The sequence below is a fragment of the Falco cherrug genome, chromosome 4 (genome assembly GCF_023634085.1).
Source record: "Falco cherrug isolate bFalChe1 chromosome 4, bFalChe1.pri, whole genome shotgun sequence".
In the NCBI taxonomy this organism is placed as follows: Eukaryota; Metazoa; Chordata; class Aves; order Falconiformes; family Falconidae; genus Falco; species Falco cherrug.
Genome location: NC_073700.1, coordinates 82271060 through 82293614, shown reverse-complemented (window position 1 = coordinate 82293614; position 22555 = coordinate 82271060). Strand labels below are relative to the sequence as shown.

At 41.3% G+C, this 22555-nt stretch overlaps 1 protein-coding gene across 1 annotated transcript in view; it reads left to right on the top strand.

Annotated features, from left to right (window-relative positions):
• Positions 1-4590: 4590 nt before the first annotated feature.
• Positions 4591-22555, top strand: part of MEOX2 (mesenchyme homeobox 2) — a 55701-nt gene continuing 37736 nt past the window's right edge. Inside the window, exon 1 of the mRNA XM_005445111.3 lies at positions 4591-5409. Coding sequence (XP_005445168.1) covers positions 4899-5409 — 511 coding nt within the window. The 5' untranslated portion in view covers positions 4591-4898. The remainder of the gene's footprint in view (positions 5410-22555) is intronic.

The following is a 22555-nucleotide window of genomic DNA, read 5'->3' as shown; positions in this document are numbered from 1 at the left end:
ACACACACCAAAGTTTTGAAGAGACCTTGTTCTTGGACTTTTGAGTATCTAACATGGAATGCAATCTTCCCATAGCTTAAACTCTAAAAGCATTCTTGAAACACCATAGTTCAGGTGTGAAGCCTCAAGTACATTAACCATTTTAATATTTCATCAATTTATTTAAATCAAATAGGAAGCATAAGATATTTTACTGGTTAGAGTGGGCTGGCAATTCAAGTAACTTTTAATGATGTAATGCAAACTTGTAAATCATTTTCAGTGAGGGCCTCATAGTTCAGCACAACTTTTATGTAATATACTAAATTTCTGGCATAGCTTTAAAATTTGTAATACTTGGAGATCAAGAAAATTAGAACAGAATCCATATGTATACAGAAGAAGTAGCTGAAAATATGGATTCAGGCTTAAAGTTTTTATAGATACGTTGTAGTCTTTAAAGCAAAAATCATGTCTGATAAGTGTTAAACCATGGCACATGTAAACGTTAAAAAGAGTGAAATGGAAGTAAGCCACAGTAATGCAATGTTAAAGTTATGTGGTACGCATTGTGGTAGTGCAATTTCTTAGAAAAAATGTTTCCATGGCAAAGTGCAGTGAAGATACTGGTACACCGTAGGTTTATGAGTGGTAAATGTGATTATCAGCCTCCTTAACTAGTCAGGGATTCAGTATTTTTTACAAGTCAGTCAACAAATTACTCATTTTCTGTGCAAGGATTTTCAGTTAAGGCATTCAAGCATCTCTGAAATGATGCATAATCCCCAGGCTTTATTATTGCTTATATCTGAGGGTTTCTATTGCAGCACAGGTATCAAGAGAAACGAATTATATTGCTTCTATGGGAGTTAAACAGGCAAAATTTAGGGAAAAAAAGAAAAGGCTGAAAATAAACATACATCTGTTGTGAATCTGGATTGACTCTAAGGTTAAATAATGATGCCTGCCTTCACCAAATTGCCATGGAAAAATACGAACTGATCATAATTACAGTAGAATAAAACCTCGTCCTCTTGCTTTGGTAGGCTCTTGAGTACAATAAAATCTTTGGCTAAAATAAACTGAATTCTTATCTGTAAGCTTTCGCTTTGACAGTAAGAAGAAGGTTCTTAAATGGCGTAAAATTGCCATCTCTTTGCTGACCTACACAAAGTTATGACAGTTTATACCACTGGAATGGTGGTCCCCAAGTATGACTAGCTGTCTGTTTTTACTGTTATACACATTTCAAATACACAAACCACACACTAGAAAGAACTTTTCAAGAATCCTACTTACATTCTGATAAATATTCAGGAAGGTGGTTCTTTTAGCATCCAACATAAAAAAAAATGAGCAAGACTACAAAAGTCCTGAAGAGGAGGAATTGTACACCGGTTCATTCAGGTCAATTTTATATGAACTCTTTCCCCATAAATCATAAGTTAAAAAAAAATAAAACCCAACCACCACCACAACCAAAAAACAAAGCAAATGGCAATATTAGACCATACACGAAAATATAAATGATGTTCCAAACTGTGTTGGCTCCAGATGTTTTTATGAGTTAAATGGTTTACTGTTTTCATATATTTAAAACATTCGATTTTTTCACTTGATGTTATAAGCTTTGGGCAAACTTGCTGGCATTGATTTAAGTTATGCTTTTGTACCACATGTAGGTCAAAAGCACATTCTGAAAAGATACAATACAAACAAAAATTCAATCAGTAATATTGAGAGGTAGTAACTGCTTACAGTTTCTTTGCTAATTATTTCAGAGAAGCTTTGCACTGAAGCTTTCTTTAACTGAAAGGTTATAAATTTTTACTAAGGATGGTATCATATAGCCACAGTTATTTGATAACTCTGCACAGAAACTTTTTGAATCAATTCAGTAGGCGTTTGAAGTTATTTATTTGCCTTAACATTAGTTGCCTGTATTTGCATTCTCCTTATATAGTTTAAAATGAAAGCATAAAGCTCTATAGAGATTTGTATTTTCAATTATTACGTGATTGAAACCTTTTATTAAAGAAGTAATAAGAACACTTGATGTAGGACTTGTGAACTTATTAGGGGGCTCAGGAGCCGAAGGAAGCACAGACCCGAATATTGAAGTTTGATAATGAAGCTAATGGCAAACACTTAGCTGTGCCGTTATAACTTGGCTATTGCGTTCTTCTTCGGGTTAGGTTTGGGTTTTTTTTCTTCCTTCCTTTTTTTTTCTTCTTCACCTTTTGGAGCCTCTCCTACCTCTCCCTAAAAAGTGCTATTTGGCTCCGTCTCTTATTTCTCTTGGAAACCTAATCTTTCTCCCTCCCCCTCGCACCCTCTCACTTTCTTCATTGTGCTTCGCTTATTTCACTTTTTTTATCCTGTGCGCGAAATCCTGTGCGGCCATCCCCTAGAATTAAAAAAAAAAAAAAAGGCACTTTTGCACCGGCTCGGCTTGGGACTTCCCCGGCCCCTTCGCAGCTGCGGCGCTGTCCGGGCTGCGGCGGCGGCCCTTGCAGGAGGGGTCCTGGCACGCCTGCCCCCGGCCCCGGCCCCCCCGACGGCGCCTGGCCCCGGGGCCGGGCCGGGCGGGCTGACAGCAGCAGGTTGGACGGCCGCGGCGGGGAGCGGTGCGGGCCGCCGGGGGGGCCACCCTGCCGCTCGCCGCGCTCCCACCTGGGGCCGCCCGCGCCCGGCCCCGCCGCCCGCCCCCGCCGGCCCTCGGGCCGCCGCCGGCGGGGAGACGGGCCGGGGCCGGCGGGGCCGCCGCGGCCGGTAAGCGCCCCGCAGCCGCTGCTTCGTGGCACTGCCCGTGCCTGGGGGACACCAGCACCACCCCTGCGCTCGCAGCCCGGCGAGTGAGCTAACCCAAGAGGGGTTCAGCCATTGAGTTTTCTTTGTACTCCTCTCTTCCAATATTAGAGCACATATTGAAACGATAAACACAATGAAAAGCACAAAATATTTCATCAGTGTTGTAACTGTATATTTCCTTTATTCCGAAGAAATATCAAGTTTTGAACAGTGCACAGAGGCAGCAACTTCTGCTTTGGACGCCACTCTCTTTTTAAAGACCGCATTGTTACAGTTAAATCTAAAGACAATTTTTAAAAAGCATTAGATGTCAGAAAAGGGGGGAAAATCTTACCGTCGAAAGACTGCTGCAGGTTCCAGCTCAGTCTGAAACTGCAGGGAAAAGCGGAGCAGCTGCTGAACAAAAGTTTTAGATTTTTTTTTTTTCAGAAAGTCTGCAAAACTAATTTCCCACAAAATAGGACTCAATTTCCGTTTAAGAAACTAGCTCTTGCAAATCTCATACAATTGCTGATTTTTTTCCAATAGCAATTGAAATTCATTTTATCTTTCACACATGGACCTAAAATTTTAGACTTAACTTGCAGGAGCGCGATGGTTTTCCTTTTCGTTTTGTTTTATTAATCTTTTTTTTATTTTTTATTTTTTTTTAATTCTGATTTGGGGGGGAGGAGGAGGAGGAAGGTACAGCGTGGACTAAGGAATGAGAAACAAAACATTTCCGCAGCGGGCACCTCTTTGGTCGGTGATCAATAAGTGCGTTACCCTAATTTAGACCAGTTCACAGCCGCCTTCGTGACTGCTCTTAATTCCGCTAGACTCATGTTAAAAGAAAAAAAAAAAAAAAAAAGATTAAAAAAAAAAAAGCCAAGCTCTCTGGGTCGTCCCTCTTGAGCCGCTAAAGACCGCAACGAAGAAGATGAAGATATAGGGAATAAAAATCATGAGACTTCTCCTTTTGAAGGGGCAGGGGGCAGGAAGGGGAACTTGTCTTTCTGCGGCCGGACGGGATCGCCCGGTGAGCGCCGGCCGTAGCCTTGCAGAGCCAAGCCCCCGGTGCAGGGGGCACGGCGTGCGGGGCGTGCGGGGAGCGGGGGCAGCGCTGCGGCTCGCCCCGGGAGCGGGGTCGCGGGGCAGCGGAGCGGGGGAATGCCCCGCACCCGCACGGCGCTGCTCGGCGCGGGGGGTGGCGGCGGCCGGCCGCCGTGGCCGCCTGCGCGCTGCGCCCGCACACCTGGGCGCGCAGGTGAGGCGCTGCCGAGCGCCCTCCGGCCCGCGGGGAACGGGGAGGCCGCAGCCCCCGCAGCCCCCGCACCCCCGCCCGCCACCCCGGAGTGAGCCCCGCGATTTCGCCTCACGTCTTTATTGCGCTCCACTGCCCGCTCCTCGGGGGTCGGCGGCACCCCGAGCGGGCCTCGCCGGCCCCGACGGGGCGGCCGCGGGGGCACGGCCGGCACCCGCCCTTCCCCCGCCCCCCCCCCCCCCCCCCCCCCCCGATCCGCCCCGGGGGGCGCGTGCGGCCTTGCGGGCCCCGGGGCAGCCCCGCCGGTCGCCGCGGCGGGGAGGCGCGCTCCCGCGACCCGCCCGGGGGCAGGGAGAGGCGGGCTGCGCCCCCGCGGAGCCGCCCCCCCTCCGCTGCCGCGGGCGCCCGGGGCGCGGGCGCGCAGCGCTACCGCCCGCTGACGGAGCGGCTGGGCGCGGGGACGGCGCTGGCGTTTTGGAGGGAGTTTGCATGTGGTCAGTGCTGTGTTGCTAAGCCAGCCCCCAGCTCACATTACACACTACTGTATTTATAACCTCTCGGAGCCGTTTCCCCCTTCGAGCAGTTCTCTGGGACCACCTTCTATTGGCTTCAACCTCTCCCACTTCTTGACATCTGAGCAGCTCTGAGAAAGGCTCATCTAGGTCCGAGTGTTTATGCAGCGGAGACTGGCCACTAGGGCTAAAGACCTGGATTATCTGAGCTCAGCTGCCTGCTGCAAAGTCTGTCGTTGCCGTTTTGGAAAAAAAAATCCCAACCCCGATCTGTTTACAGTGAAAGTTGACAAAGGGTGGTGAAGTTGGATCTTTCCTAAACTCTCCTGCCTGGAACCTGAGACTTGCATGCCATGGATCACACACTCTTTGGCTGCCTGCGCAGCCCCCATGCCACTGCGCAGAGCTTGCATCCTTTCTCCCAGTCTTCTCTTGCCCTGCATGGAAGATCTGACCACATGTCCTACCCTGATCTGTCTTCTTCTTCTTCCTCTTGCATAATAGCGGGATACCCCAATGAGGAGGGCATGTTTGCCAGCCAGCATCATAGGGGGCACCACCACCATCACCACCACCACCACCACCACCACCAGCAACAGCAGCACCAGGCTTTGCAGACGAACTGGCACATTCCTCAGATGTCGTCTCCTCCCGCCGCGGCCAGGCACAGCCTCTGCCTTCAGCCCGACTCAGGAGGACCCCCGGAGCTGGGCAGCAGCCCCCCCGTCCTGTGTTCAAACTCTTCCAGCCTGGGCACTAACACCCCCACGGGGGCAGCGTGTGCGCCTGGGGACTATGGCAGGCAGGCTCTGTCCCCGGTGGAAACAGAGAAGAGGTCCGGCAAAAGGAAAAGCGACAGCTCAGGTAACGGCTCACGCTTTCCCCTGCGGGGCGGGACCCCCGGGCGGGGGGTGCCGGGGGGAGCTGCGCTGCTGGGCCCGGGTCCCCCGCCGCGGCTCGGCTGGGCTCGGCTGGGCTCGGCTGGCCCCGGCCGCCGCCGTGAAGCCGCCGCCCGCGGACACCGGGCCGCCGGGGCGCTCCTTCCTCGGCGCGCTCTCGGGCTCTCCATCACCGGGGCGAGCTTGATTAGGGCTGCGGGGGGGGGGGGGGGGCGAGCGAAAAGTCAAAATCCAGCACGTGATAGAGCATGAAATGAAGGTGGTGGCGGCGGGGGGAGAGTTTCCTACGGGCAGGGAGCGAAACGTTCCCAGTTTAGGTGAGGATTTTCGCATCTGGCCCCGCGTCCCCCTCCCCCCGGCCCGACACGCCACCTCCGCTTCAAAATTCGGAATATAGCGCGCTCCATCCCCTCCGCCCCTCCGCCGCGGAGCTGCCTGCGGTTCCCAGGCGATTGCACAACGCTTGGAAGCTGCCTTGGAAGTGGGATTCGGGAGAGGAGCCGGTGCCTTGCTGCTGCCCCGTATCATCTGGGGGCGCCTGCATCAGATCCTCCGCGGGGAAGGGGCAAAAGGGGGAGCCTGGAAAGCGGCCGGGCGCGGACAGGGGTTTCGGAAAGCCACCGCACCTCAGTTTGCTGGTGGCGGGGGCGGGGGGAGGGAAGGAGCTGCCTGCCTTTTAAAATCGCTGCAGTTCTTGCTTCAAGACGAGCAGAAAAACTACTGTAGACTCGCAGTCATTCCAGGGCGATGATTTGGCATCACTGAGCACGCAAAAAAACAGCTTGACATAAATCTCCGCTTTCTAAAACGGCAAAGCCTGTCACAGCCCCGCTCTGACAAAAGCCACGCGGCGGAGGCAGCGCGACAGATGGCACTTCCCTTAGGGCACACGTAAACCGGGGGGGGGGGGGGTGGTGGTGTCATCAAAAACATAGCGAGGCAGGCAGGAGGCACCTGAGAAAGAGAGGGCTCAGCGGTTTGGAAACACAAGAGCAAGCGCACCAAATTGTTTGTTGTTGAGGAAGAGAAAGTGAAAGGTTATTCCAGATATTTATGAAGTTCACAAGTGAAACCATGACCTCTTCACTTGAAACGTTGTGAACTTGGTAAAGTGGTAAGCAACAGAAACTATTTTAAAAAACAGCCCTCAAGGATATCATCATTTTCTTTGTTGTCCGATACATTAAGAAACGTTTACAAGTAATTCAGAATGGGTTTAACTGAATTTAATCTTACGTAGCTGGTCTGCGGGCTGATAACTCTTCCAAGATTAAAACCCGTATTTAGTTAAAAATGGTGGCAAAATCTATTGTTGCATCTTCATTACATTTTATGAGATAAAAGGAAATCTCTGGTTTTGTGAGGTGTATGAGAAACGCTAAAATTTGAGTCCTCGTTACGGCTGGGAACATAACTGGATGCCTGCGGGTGTAAGGACTTACTGTATTTGTCAGTCGATCTAAAGCTGAAGAAAGAAAGGAAATTGGTCCCTCTCACTGTCAGGGAAGTATCTGCATCGCTTTCTGTTTATATCATTTTGCAAAGCAAACAAAAAAACCACCAGGAGGGAAAGTCCCAAACCTTAGCCTCAAAGTGACTGGCGTCTTCCACTGGATTTGGGGACAAGGGTTCGGAGCCTTTAGCCATGGTTAGGCTTTTCTTGTGCTCTACTCCGAATCTCACTTTCTAAGACTTTCTGAAGATAAAGGCAGGTAACTATTTCCTCCTCCCTTTCCCTAAGAAAAAAATATTATGGCTGTTCACACAATCGTGGATCTATCAAACTGAAAACGGGCATCTTTTGACGACAGCAACTGTTTAGCTGCTGTATCTTTGGTTTTTCTTCAGGGAAAGCCTGAGTTTTGGACTGAACATTTAACCCCACCCCTTTATGAAGCCTGAGCTCTGGTGCTGGATATTTAATGCCCTTCTAATGTATGGCAGCAAGAACTATTTTTAAGTCGCTGCATTTCTGTATTTGTCATCCATAATTGCCCCTCGTTTGATTAAAAATCACCCCCTTTATTTCTCATTAAGCTGTTTTTTTAAAACAAATTACTGTACTTGAAAGAATTTAATCCACGCCTTCCTCACTTTTGCGAGACATATTCATCACACTTGGATCTATTTCAGTAAGCATTTGTATAAAGTCTTAATAGTAAATAACTAAGAAGTGAAGAGAGACTGTTTTAAGTTTCCGTGCCAGCATTCTGAGACAATTATTGATGTTCTTGCTTATTTACAGATATGTTTCCTCTTTTTAAGCATATCACTTAAAGCCACAGAATGTTAGTGTTTTCTTGAGCACTGAATCTGTTCTGCATTTCAGAGCTGAATTAACCTTAGGCTACCCCTTTCTTGCACTACTCTGCTTTTATTGCTGGATGTTTAAGATCAGGAACGTTGATTCGTAAAGCTGAGTATACAGATCGTTCAAAGAAAGTAAAACGTGAGCATTCCTTGTGTCATTTATCTCCCCAACTAGTAACTGTTGCTCAGCCATAAAGATACTCTGAAAATTGACCACCAGAGATTCCCCATTTTACTTATTTGTTACGATGGCGGGAGTGTAATTTTTAAAAATTATAAACAAAAATCCAGAGGGCGAGCAAAATTTTGGACAATAGGAACTGTGTGTTTGTCCCTGTGCTAGCTTGTTTCCCCTGGAATTAACATATTGCAGGGGAATGGGAGGATAGAAACATTTTGCAGTCTGCTCTGTTACGCTTTTGTTTGGGATTGAGAAAGCAAGGTGAAATGTGCTTTCATGGTAGTTTTATAAGCTGTCTGACTTACAGTTTTCTTTTGCCCTAACCCAGGTTTAAGCAGTTTGGGAAGTTCCCTTTGAAGATATTGGATAGGCTGCTACAGAACAGGGTGAAATTGTCCACTGTTCTGGTTGTAAAGGACTGGGAAATACTGCTTACTCTAGTCATCAACCCCTGCCTGCTACAGCTGTCCGCGTCTCCAGGTTTTGTAGTTGCTCTCTCATTATCTTCAGAACATTCCTTCCAACCTGCGTAGGCCCAGAAGTGGGTCAGTAAACTAGCCTGTGAGTTGAGAAGTGATGCACACAAATCTTTAGATGTTAACATTTTGCAGTGAATAATGGCATCTGCATCCTTGCCTTTGTAACTCAGCTCTGCATGTGTCAAGGATGTAGGAGTAAAAAGACGATACTAAATTTGAGTCTAGGTTACAAATAAAATTGCTGATTTTAAAGTGCACTAATGGTCAGAATTATCTGTGTGCTAATGAGGTGCGGATGAAAACCATGCTGAGTGTATAAAAAACATATTCTTGGAGTGCTTTGTTGCTTTGTGGTACGAGTTGTTCTATATGGAATACTTTGGATTTTTCTAATGCCTCCTCTTCTCATTACTTGCCTGTAACTTTTAGGGCCATTTTATTTCTGGGTTTTATAAAGTAGGTTTTCGCTCTGAGATGATGCGGAACATATCAAATGCAAAATTACTACTGCGGTTGTCTAAGTTGGCTCACTTAAGTCCAAGTTTTCTTAAAACTTCAGTCAGGAGAAAAGCATACCAATGCCTATATAGGAAGTGTAATCTTGGTTTACTAAGAAATACAAAAAGAAAGTGAATCCGGTAGCCCTACGGAAGCCTAAAATCCTATGGCAAAAAAAATATCTGCACTATGCTGAAAAGACCAGGGGGAGGCTGAGTACTGTTGATGGAGTTCTTCTAAGCACTATAGCTATTCAAACATTTAATTGCGATAGATAAATGCAAGTTATAAGCAAATTTGATTCCAGTTAAAGTTTAATGTAATTAAACACATGTCCCCAGGCATGAGAAACCTTTTTTAATTTTTATTTTCATTTTTATTTTTATTTTTTAAAGTTTGACATGGAAAAATGTTTTTATATGGTGCAGATTTCCAAGGAAAGGCTAGCAGGTAATAACAACTATTCATATTTTTGACTCTATTTACAATAGTATAATACAGAAACACTGCTGTTAAACCTACAAAAACAATTCAGGAATCCAGTGTTTCAATAGCTGTTCTGCTGGTTTTTGTTCACTAAGAAATCAAATGGAAAGAAAACAATACTTTTTTTTTCCAGTGTTTTAACATCTTTTACAACCTACCTATTCTCAGCATGCAAGCAGTAAAAAGTTACATCTCCAGGGCATTTATTTTAAACAGATCTATATATCATAAATCATATGTACTTGTTTGAAATGGTTTCTAAAAAGCAGGTCATTTTGATAAATGATTATAAATACTGTGAAATCATGGGTTTTGAGGACTTCTGATTGGTTTCTGAAACACATCATGAAGAAAAATGAGCTGCACACTTGTAGTCAAAAAGAACTGTGTAACTGATTCATCAATATGTCTGTGCTTTTCAGCGTGGTTGTAAACGGAAGCAAGAAAAAATACATGATAAAGCATAGTTTTTCTGGAAAGAGTTAATTTGTTTGGTAAGCAGTGTCAAAGCATCACTTACCATTAAAAAACCCCATCAACAACAACAAAACACCTCTGTAGATTTCAGAAATGAAACAAGTTCAAAATCCAGTGAATAATGATCATACTTCTAGGAGAAAACTTTTAAGGGTGATTGCTTAGCAAATGTTGGCTAACAGGCTGCTTGCTGGATTGTTTAATAGTTGCAAATTTGCAGTATGTTCACTTTTGCTCTCAGGAAACACAATCAGGAACTTTTCTAGGACTGCAAAATTTTTAAACACTATTTTACTAATACAGTTTCAGAATTCTTTGCCCATAGCCAAAGAGTAATTTTGTGTAGACAGAAATAAGTATGGCCTCTAATTATGTATTTCTGTCTGTTTATACATATAATTCAGTAGGATTTACACTCACACACACACACCCCCCCCCAACCTGCCGTCCCAATCCAGACAGGAGCACAAATGTTTTTGTGAGAAGGTCTATTGACTCTAGTGTAACTATTGGAGTGCTCAAGGTTTTTTAAGCCATTAGAGTTTAATTGTATTACTCTGTTTTAAATCTTCAGCACAGAAATGTAATTGCATGTTATTCTGGTATTATTTTGTATTAAGCACTATCAGGGATCCCAGTCTTCAAAGCAAAGTCACCAAGGGGTCTGGATGTCTATGAGGTGTTGTACTAGAACCAAATGTAGAAGGAGATACGGACACGTGGGGCTTAAAGATCCACATATTCTGGCAATATCTGGAGAAAATGTCACAAAAACTTTTCAAAAAATTATAGTTGTAGTTACATTTCAGGATTTTTAAACTGCTGTTGCATGGTAGGGAAAGAGAAATGCTTCATAATTCTTGCATATATTGATGGGTAAAATGTTAGGGTTGCCTGCTTATTTGAGCATTGCCAATTCAGCATTATATATATAAATTTAATTTTAATTTCATTGGTCTTAGCATCCTAGGATAAAATTTGTCCTAACATATCTAGAATAACTTCTCTAGTATTTTGCACAGTAAGTAACCAGATTCTGGATTTTTTTTATCAGACTTGTTGCCCGTTTTAGACTTGCTAATTATTTATTAAGTGCTTTTTTAATGAGCCTGTTCATCTGCATATAGTTTGCCGTTTGGAAATACTCATTCTTTAGTGACATGATGACTTCATATGCTGTATCTCTGAAATCCTCAAGAGCAGGATTGAGCTCTGTGTCTTGAAATTCAAGGGAAGGTGACAACATTATCTTTGCTGCTGTCTGCTAATAATCTGGATTATTGCTTTCAGCAAATACAATATTACACAGCAGCATGAATGTTTGCTGTAGCATGTTTCAGTAGCAAAATGTATTCTACCGAGCAGTTTTCCCAGTCTCTGGAAAGAAAAAGAAAGAAGTCTGGTTTCATTGCTAGAATGAGAAAAATTTAAATCCATCAGTAAAATGTAGTTATGGTGGGGTTGGGTTCAATCCTTATTTTTGCTATGTTATCCTGTGTCCTTGTTCTAATACACTTAAGAATGCAACTTGAAAGGCTGTGAAAGGAAAGTCATATTTTTTAAATATAAATACTTGCATATGTCGCTAATAAGGTTTCTAACTAAGATAGTGTGGGTTTAGAGAAGTTTGATAAACAGTGCTTGAGGCCACTTCATTACATCAGTGCACAGCTGGGCACTTAACCCAGCCTTATGATCTATCTCAAACTTGTGTCCTGTCCTTTTATATCTGTTTCCTCAACCCATACAATGGCTACAGCAGAGCTTTCCTTCCATTTGTAAAGTACTGTAAGTTTTTATTAAATGAAAAGCTTTGTGTGAATGTGTGTGCAGGCGTGCTTTTCGTAGTAGGCTTTAAAGACTCACAGATCTGCATCACCATTTCTCAAGCACTGCTGGTGGCAGAGTAGGAGCGAGACAGTGTGCAGCCACCCCGCAGCAAAGAGCCTTCCTCCCACTTCTCAGCCAGGCAATCGCATCACCTTTACCAGCATGAGTTTGTGTGGCTGCATAGGTGTATGCAGCAAGAAGGCGTTTGACTTCTCGGGTGAGTGTCTGGGGTCTTTGATGGCTGGGTAACTGCTTTTCCGTTATATTTCATGAAAGTTTCAATTGAAAAATAGCCTGGTGTAATTGTGTTGGATGCACACAATCTAGGCTTAAGTGTTTGAATAAAAAAAGTTACTAAAGTTTATAAACACACATTCTAAGGGAAGTTTCACCTGGAAGATACTGATGACAAAGCTCCCACTGATTTTTTGTAGTACCAGATTTTAAGATGTCTGTTCTTAACTGTGAATGTAGCTTAGCTTGTGAGAAGGAGATAGACCAGTTAGCCATGCTAGAGCTCATGTTTTTTGTGCTGCGCTGTCTTGCATGCTTCCAGCGGCAAACACAGCAAAAGAATGCTTGTTTAAAAAAACACTGCTGCCCTTGGTCTTAGTTTTCTAGCATTTGTTGTCCTTGTTATTTATGAATATGTATTACAAAGTCTGTGTCCTTTGATAAGTTTACCTAAACCATATCCATTTACAATAATATTTTAATAGACAAAAATGTAAATCACACTGATGTTATTCCATAACTTCTAATTTTATGTATTAATCTGTAATATTGCTAATGCAGAGTTACATTACTGTATCCTAGCATTCACTAAGTGATGCAGAGTGGGCAAAAAAATCATTAATATAATGGGATATAGTAGTAGACAGTTCATTGTCATACATGAAAAGTTTCTTTTGAAGTCTTCTACTAGTGTTATAAATAGACAACTTGGGCTCTTAAAATTCTGCTTGTTAACATCAATGATATTAAAGATGTAATATTCATTGTAAATTAGGGAGGATGTCCTTCATTTTGAGATCTTGGACCTACAGAAGACAGTAACATACCGCCTATTTGTAACATGAGTTTATTTTCCATATGGAATGTTAATTTTACAAATAGTTTTGGCGGTAGGTTACTTGAGTGGAAGTTGTGCATATTACTAAATAGGCATGTGATTATACATCAAAAGAAAAATCAGAAGTCACATTTGGAAATTGGCTACTGAATATTTTGTTGTTTAATGATGAATGTAATCATTCAGTACCATGCAGTTTAAAATCACTGGAGCTTCTTGCTCGATACAAAGAAAAAAAAGCAGTCTGAACCGTACTTTGAAAGTTACCTGTGATGAATAAACCTTGCAGTAATGGGAAAAGGGGCCCTTAAAATACATAAACAGAAGAAAACAGACATGAAAACTTAATGGTCATTTGAAGGAAAGGTTATTTTGTATTTGAACCTAAATTTCCTTTTATCTTTCTTTTTAACTAATGAAACAAAATAATTGACAAAACAGCAGAAGAATCAAGTCTCAAAGGAATGAGTCACATCTTTCATTTATGATGGAAAGGCATAGTTCTACTAAACCAATAAAATCCAGTGGATTATGAAACCCTAACTGGAAGCCAAGTGATCTTTCTTTCTTTCTTTTCTTTCTTTTCTTTCTTCTTTTCTTTCTTTTCTTTCTTTTCTTTCTTTTCTTTCTCTCTCTCTCTGGCTTTCTCGGTCTTCTTTTCTCTCCTACTTTCTTTCTGTTCCTCTCTCTCTTTCTTGCTCTCTCTCCTCTCTTTTTATGAAGCTGCCTCTTGAACTAGAGAAAAATTGGTTGATTGAACATTATTTTATAGCAAATAGGATATGAAAAACTAAAACTGAAACAGATTACTGCAGGCTTTTAAAAGCTTTCCTTCTGCATGCTCTCAGATCTCTAATAAGTTTTTTTTTTATTTTTAGCAAGTGAGCCTGAACAAATGCTGCCTTACATAAACTGCGTTAGATGCACTTCAGTAGCCTCTGACACCGTTGTGGGTTTTAATTCTTAGACTGTGGTCCCATGATGATGCCAGCATACATTTAATTTTGTATGTTGGGAGATGAATGAATTCTTGGGTTTGCTTAAGTCAAAACTAACTATTGAGTGGAGCCAGGACTTCACAGCAGAATTAGTCAGATAACTTTGATACAAATACACCTGAAGTTAAGTGTATGTTTACACATTGATGAACTGGGGGCATTAGTCACTTAAATTTACCAAGCGGAAAAAACTGTTTCCCACTTTGGTCGTTCTAAAAATAGATTCTAAAAAATCTGTTGGACATATGTGGACTGACAACATAACTCTGAAGAGAGTTGAATGAACCATGGGGTTTTCTACCTGCCCAGCAAAAAATGGCATGTTATAGAAGTACGCAGTGTACCCTGAATGTGCATGGGGGCTTCTTTGAAAGGGGATGTTTTTACAGGGTGAGTGAGTCTCCTCAGGCACACAGGTCTCAGTAGTTTTTCAAGCCTTTTATTTTCTTCCAGCTGGTGCAGAACACCAGAATGCTGCAGACCCCATCCTTACAGGGTATGTGGACAAGCAAAGCCTACTTGTTAAAATGTGCTTATTACCATAAAAAGAATGGTAGGAACAGTGACTAGATGCCTCCTAAATTCATAAAAATATCAGTTAGTTTAGTGAAGGAGAAAGAACTGAAGTCAGATCTCTTGATAAACTATACAAAAGCATATTTTGAAACGCTTTGGTACACTGAGCTGGTAAAAATGGTGTGAATGGAAGCCTGGGCAGCCATCAACTGCTCAAAGATGCATTGTAAAGCTTTGTGCTTAGAATTCCAGACAGTATTTTCTGCCAGAAGAAAACAGCAGTCTAAAGGGGGGGTAAGGCATCTTCACTCCTTTCAAACTGGTATTTTCTGAACTAGACTTTAAAGCCTAGTAAAAGTCCACAACTCTTACTTGCCTTACAGATGGCTTAGGGAGAACTGAGAATCTTGCAAGTCCTCTGCACTTTGGAATTACTGATTTGATTGACTCAGAAGTGATGTAGCAGCATAAAGCTTTTTTTTTTTTTTTTTTTGCTTTTTTTTCTAAATTCTTTTTATATTCTTTTTTTTTTGGGAGTACCACAATAACCTCAAGCCTCAGCTGTATGCTAAGTCTTTGCGTTCCTGAGGACATTAGGACAATACACACTAATGGTCTCACTCCTGGATCCCTCTCCCTCCCTCTTTTTTTTTACACAAGTCCATTTCTGAAGGAATGTATGCCTGTATATCCTTTCAATTTCTATTTATCCTTGCAGAATGAACACTTTATTGCAAAACAAGAATACCACACTTTAATCAGATTTCCATTAGATGTTTACCTACAATATCTTAAGAACTACAGTGATCTGCTACATAAAACAGTACTTTTAGGTAATGTTAGTCTAATTGGTAGGCAATGCAAGATGAAACAGTTATCGATCAGTGGAGCAGAGTCAGATAAAAATAGGAGGCTTCATTAGCAGTTATCCATAAGGCATCTTGAATCTGCAGCACTATCTTCTCTTGTATTATTACCACTCTTAATTTACATGATTTTCTAATAGATTATATTATTGGACCAATAAAAAGAGTGACTATTTTGCCTGTATTACTTGTTTTTATGAAACAATATATTAATATTAAAAGTAGTGAATAGAACAACATAAATTATAAATAAAAAAAATGATGTGAATACACAAGGAGAAAAAGCTGGAGACAAGGCTGCAAATATTTTGGATTGGTTTACATTATGAAGAAATATGCTGCCAAACTTTCCTGTAGCTTTGGTTTAACTTTGCATTTTAATTTTTTTTCTCTGCTCATTCTGACCCCTTTGCTTTTTACACGTTGATACATTGCTACAACTTTACAAGTCAAACATCTTTACTGCTTTAATGTGAGAGTATGTGCAGAACTCTAACAGTATTCAAACACTATAAAGCTATCTTTATGTCACTGGTTCCAAACTGAAGTTTAGGCATGCACAGAAGGTGCCAGTTGAATTTGTAGTCTGCTGGCATGAGAAGTATCAGAGATTTAATATTTTTGTATTTGCAAACATATCGGGAGAGCTTTGCCAGACATGACACCAAAACAAACACTGTTTTTTGGATACAGATTGTGTGTTTCAAGTACAGTAGCTGAATGTGTCCAGCCTTTTTGAAGTGTGTTTGGTGAAATATAACTTACAGAATGACCCAGTCCTTCAAAGTTCTTGGGAAAGCTGTTTCTTTCCCTCCTGCAAAAGTAACTCAGTGCTTTGCCAGTCTGTACACTGATGCTCCCATCCTGTCAAAACTTAGGTTACAGTGTGTAATTCGCTTGAAATTAGCAGTATGATGTTGAAAAAGTTAAGCACAGGCGTGTCAGTTGCTAGTCAGTCATTGATTCCTTCAGCTTGATGGTGTGCGGCTAAGAAGTGTTTGTTGTTCCACAACATATGGGTAGATACCATAAAAATATTATTTATGAAGACTCTGGCTTGCTTTGTGTTTTTCAAGCATGCTTCCACAGCTAATTGATAGTCTTAATTCACACATACACGAACTAAAAGCTGCATCCATTTTAACCTTGAAACATGTGGCTGACTTGATTATGTGGATAAATTGAAAGCTTGATGCTACCCATATAGTGGAGTCTGGCTACATGTTATTGCTGGTCTATTAATTAAAAGGACCTTGTTAATGTATCAGCAGAGTCTTACTAAAAAAGGCAGAGGTGAAATCCACACCAAGCTAGAAAAGCAGGAAGTAACTGCTCTTATCTGAGGTATTCACATGACCCTACGTGGACCCTTACTAGATCAGAAGTTATTTGCTGGGGGTATGTGTTCCCTAAATACTTCTGGAAGAGTCCTTCTGCAAGTTTGGGAATGGAAGCAAGTCCAGGGGATGTGTAGCATGTTGCACAAGAAGCACAAAAATCTCACTAATCAGCCTTTGTACCTTCACTGCCATGCCATTTAATGTCTCATGTATCTTGGCCCTGCATAAAGCCTAAGAGCTAGCTTTATGCAGTTAATTTCAAGTTTCTTCATAAAAGCAGACAGCATTTCCTTTGCTTCCAGGGCAGGAATGCACAGACATAGGAAAATAATGCTCACAAAAGAGACCTTGGGGAAGCACAAAGCATCTTTTTACAGGGCCAAAACAGCTTTGTCCTTGGTTTTGCCAGTACAAGGCCATGGGCTGCTGCTTGTTCTCCTCAGGGTGAGAGCTATGGTTTAGAAGGTCATATTTTGCCATGAGAGTTTGCATGTTGCTTTTATCAGATTTTCTCTCCAACATGTTTTCAGACTGTTTTGCAAATATTTGACTTTAAAACCACTTAGCAGACATCAAATCCTCTTTCCCTACCCTGGCCCTCTCTTGGCTCCTTTCTGAACCTTGCCAAAACCAAAACTGATTAAATGATCCTACCGTTCAATCAAACTCTTTTGAAATTCCCTTCCCAGAATCGTTCTGGTTCCAGCTTATCCTCTCAGAATTAAACTTATTACCCTGTAAGGCATTGCCAAACTGCTGCTCAGCCAGTGTTTTGGATCCGGTTTCTTATCTACCTCAGTGTTTAATCCGTGTTGTCTGAAGGGTGTCCTTTTTCTATTCACACTCTTCTCTGCCTTTGGTATGGCTCATGTACATGCAGGAAACATCCAGAAGCAATATTCTGTCATTATCCCAATGGCTTCAAACCATCAACTGTTTACTGTGAACTTACTTTTGGTACCTGTCAGTCAGTTATGGCTTTTGTATGCATTTATGGTGTGTCAGAAAAGTGTGCAAGGCTGAGAGTAAACGGGAGAAAAGAAAAGAGAAAAAAAAATATGTTTCATGTGCTCTCGTCTTCTTGAGGTCTTAACTTCATAAGGGCGTGCACCACAGAGCAGATTCTGTACACAGCTATAGTGGAAATCCAGCACAACCCAGACATAACAGTGCTGATGGTTAATATTTAATACAAGTGATATACCCAGTGTTGAGCAGACCCTTGTGTAAAAAGGGAGTACTGGAAACTAACCCAAATTGGTGAAAAAAATATGAATCTAACATTCTTAAGAGGCACTCTTAATTCCAAGACTTTAGGTAATAATTACTCGTGCCAGAAGGAATGTGCTTCAAGGAAAGTAAAGTCTCATTTTGAAGGGGCCTGTAAACTCTTTAAATAGCATTGGCAATTTGTCCTTTCACTCTAGTTTTCTGTAAGAATTTTGAAAACAGTAAAATATTTGTTTGTGATTCCATATCATTGATATAATAGCCATGAACATACATTTGGTGTGTGTGCAAGTGTGTGTGTGTGCATGTGTGTATCAAATCTAAAATAAGGGCAGATAGGGACCTGGATAGTCCACTTGATTTGACTGGACCAGCACTGGGTTATGCTGTGCTATGTCATTCCTGAACATATTTTAAAAACAGTTTGGAGAGGATGAGGGAGCTGCAGGCAGGGAGAGAAAAGAAAAGTACAGGAGCCTTGCTGATACATTCTGAGCACTTGGACTTGGCAATTTTGCAGTTATTTTCAAGTATCTAGAGTTTTTCAGCGTAGTATCAGCAAATAGAGTTCATGGTAAAATTACAGAAGATATTAAATCTGAACTCTGGAGACATAAATTCACATGAGGATCAGATCACAGGATTGGCTGCTTTCCGGCTAGTCTCCAGTGGGCTTTTTTCCATATCACAAAAATCACCATACAGTTTGGCACAACCTTCAGGCTCAGTGAAGAGGGTTCTGTTCCAGGACTGAAATAGCCAAAAGCACTAAATGCCAGAATTGAGGTGCATTTGCAGTGTAAGACGGAGACAGTTTTACAGCTTTTGTCTCAACTCTTCTTTCCCTTTGCTAGGAATAAATCTCTGGGTTTTGGTAAGAGTTCTATCAACTTTATAGAGGAAGGAGGGAGGAACCAGACACTAACCTTAGTACTTGTGACTTTATAACTAATGAAAACTTAAAAGCGTGTTGTGTTAGTAACTCACATTTCTGCAGCACACATTAGAATCTAATAGACAGTATTTGAGAAGATTTAAAAAATAGGTGAACAGATATATTTCTGGTCAAAATTAGAAAAAAAAATAAACAAGAAAGTTACAAACTTCTGAAAGTGATGGAGTCCTGCTCCCTTCCCCCACCTCCCATCAGCAAGCTGATGTTTCCAGCAACTTCAAAAACAGAAGACTTCTCTGTAATCCTAAATGTACATAAGGAACAGATTAAAGTCCTGATTTGTGAAAAAATTTGAGCATATGCTTAAGAACCATTGACTTCAATGGGAGTTAAACATGTCCCCACACACGCTTCTTGAACTGGAGACTAATAAGGATATTAAAAAGGATCAAGAGGCTGCCCCCCTTCAGGAAATGCTGCAAAACTGTCATAGCTGAAAGCTTTTTTTGTCATAGTCATATCGACTTTCATCACTACCCTTCTCACTTCACTTCCAACCTTCACAAAGCGGAGAAAATCACTCTTCCCTTCTCTTCCCATCTCTTCTCCATGCTACTTTATGCCAGGCTAAGATTTCTCTGTCTTCAAAAAGGACAGGCACTACAGACTGCACTGTCCAGTAGCGATGCCTTTATTTCCAGTGTAATGAATGTGGATGACGATCAGATGGCACAGTGGATGGTGGTTGAACAACCCCCCTGAGCGAAATAATTATAAGATAATTATTTACATTGCTATCTAGCTATGCGAACCTAGGAATGATTGGAAGGGCAGAAAACACAGTGCAACTTTAAAACAAACCAAAACACTTTACTAAAAAAGTCACACGTAATTTACCTGAATGAATCTTATCCTATTTACAGGGAAAAAAGATACCACCCACCAAACAGCAATCCATATTTATATTCTTTTATCAGATGAGTGACAGATGGAGTGAAGTAGTGATGACTAAAAGGCTTGAGTATGGGCTGATTTCTTTCAGTTTGGTATGACAAAACAGGTTATGTATATGGTTTGTGAGTGTGGTACTCATTTATTAAATGCCCATTTGGACTTTAAAAAATAGCATGCCTTCAGTAGCAGTCTCAGGGAACAGACTCCATGGTGTAATAAATCTCATTTGCAGGAATTTTGGCCTGATACTCTTAATATACTCTGACCTTTCTTTTTCTGAACCTTGTCTCAAGCTCTACTGCACTCCTAAGTAATTTATCCCTTCTCTTCGTCATCCAGCTTTAGAAGGCAATTATCATGCATACTTATACACAGGATTAGATAATTTGGGGATAAGTCTTTGTTCTTATCTTCAAATCATTTCATTCCAAATTTCTTTATTTTATTTCCTTAAGGAAAACTCTTTCTACAGCTGAAGATCAAAGGTAACTTTGACATAATGGCTGTTTAGGATAGTATCACTTTTAGAAAATAATTTATGCAAGAATCATAAAGCAGTAGAAACATAAACCTGAACAGAGTTTGGAAAAGAAAAACTAATGAGAAGAAAGGTCGTTAGGTATAGGAAAAGCTGAAAATGGACTGTATGTTTCTTTCTGTCTCCCATATTTTATTAAATTAGCTCATGTAAATTAGTAAAGATGTTTCCTGCTAACTCTGTTTATGTGCTTCTTGAAGCAGCTTTCTTTCATTCAAGTCAGAAAAACCCACAGATTTCCATCCGTGGTTTTATGTTTTTACTAGTTGCTTTTTCCTTTGCTGCTATGTGTGTTGTAAAACTAAAATGAGATATCCAGTTATTTTTTTACTTTTGTCCAGTGGTGTCTACTTATCCATGAACCTTCTTGAAAGTGTTGAATGTTTCAGTATTCATTGTGATAAGCCTGCAAAATTTCTGTGTTCTTAAGTAGAGACTTTATTAAAATGTTTGAATTGGCACATTTCTGCAGAATGGGTTTTCCCATAGTGGGAAGAGGACTGGGAATGGACCTTTACTCTCCCAGGGGCACTACCACCTAGTTATATTTGCCTGTCTGTCTCAGTAGATACCCTCTAACATTTAAATACAAAGACTTATGACTACTTAGCACAGCTTTCAACCATCTTAGGATGTATCAGAGTCCAGGCGCAATGATGTATCCTGGAGTCTTGCAGAGCATTGCAGCTCCTGTATCAGGTTTTGCACCACTGTAGGATGGACATCATTGTCCTGAGCAGCAGGAATTACGTAGCCTTAAAGCTTCCCTTAGCATGGTGTGGTACAGCACGCATCGGCATATGTTCTACTTCCACATCATGATGTGATCTCCCTTCTGTTTTCTTATATAATTTACTTGGTAATTTTCTGACTGTTTCTGCTACTGTGTTTTGTTTTATGCTGATTTTCAGTCTGCTCTGTCTTCAAATCTGTAAGTTCATCTGTGATCACTTTTTGATGGCCAAGTAAGATGGATTCATATTTTTTAAAATGTATTAAACCAAAAAATCTTGTTCCAAAAGATACTGTTTTGAAAGATATATTTTTACAATGACTTTATACAAACTTCATGTCTGCTAGTAATAAAAAAGAAAATATTGCAAATAGTCCCTAACTGGGCAGTTTGCTAAGTTAGTGTTTTATTCATCTTATTATACTAAGGAATTTAAAAGCTAGAAAAGCTGGCATTAAACTGAAAGGGCAATGGAAAGTTGGTAGCCTAAACATTTGTTTTGATTCATATGGAAGGAAAGAATTTGGACCAGATGCTTGAAAGAGCTCAGAACCCAGCAGCCCCCATTGTTCTTCATTTAGGTGCCTAAATGGTAACAGTTGGGTGTGCAGCTTTCTTGAAAGCCGATCCTTTTGTGTTGAGGCAGCTTTTAGGCTTTAGCCTATCTCTTCCTGGCTGTAGAACTTTAACTGTAAACATTTTATTCCAGAATTGTCCCTCATCTATATCCTTCAAGCATTTGCTTATAGTTAAGAGATCTATTGTTAATATTGCAGGGCTGCAGCCCCTTCAGCGTGTCCTGAGTTTTACAAATACGTCCCTCATGTTGCTTTTTTACTGGGGACTTCTCTGCATCTAATGCTTCGGTAATACATTTTCAAGGAGTTCAACCAGTGTACGGACTCTTAAAATGCAGTATATTCATATAATTTTGTTTGCTTTAGGCTGGAAATCATGTAAAATGTAAAATATTTTAAAGAAACCAGGGCTGTGCACTTTCTCCTAAAGTAAGCTCCCAGTCCTAGAAAATGTCTTGAATGAGGCTAGTGAATAGGACACTTGCAAATCATTGTGCTTGTACTTTAAACTTGCTAATATACAGATCATCATAATATAAGTAATTGCAGGATTGGGTTAAATCAAGATCAAACAAGGCATCTAGTGTGTCTTCTTATAGTTAAAAGAAGGATAGGAAAGATTAGCTCTTGATTTTACCTAAGTTCTGTATACACACCACATACACTCTCACACACAAATACAAACACAGTAAAAATACCATTTCAACTTCTGTTGTGCTGTGGGCTGTATAAAATGTTGCATTTGATTCAAAAGCACCTTTGGACTTCATTCTTGGATGACGAGTTCTTAAAATTTAGATAAAATTGCTAAAAGGAGGGGACTATTAGTAGGCTTAAAAGACTTTAAGACCAAATTTTAATAGATAAGCCACCATGACACCCTGCATCCCAAAAGTAGAGAAGATGGGTGGCTTTGAAATAAGACATGGGACAGAAATCCAGGAGAAAAAAGTTGAGTTTCCAGCTCTGCCATAGACTTCTGTCTGCTAGAACATTGCCCAGAGCCACCCAAACAGTCTCTGGGGCTGGAAGTTAGCATATATGGGTCAGCATCATGGTTTTGCCAGGCAAACTGCCCCTGCTGGGAAGCAAGTATACTATTTTGGGCAAAACACCCTGACTGTACTCCC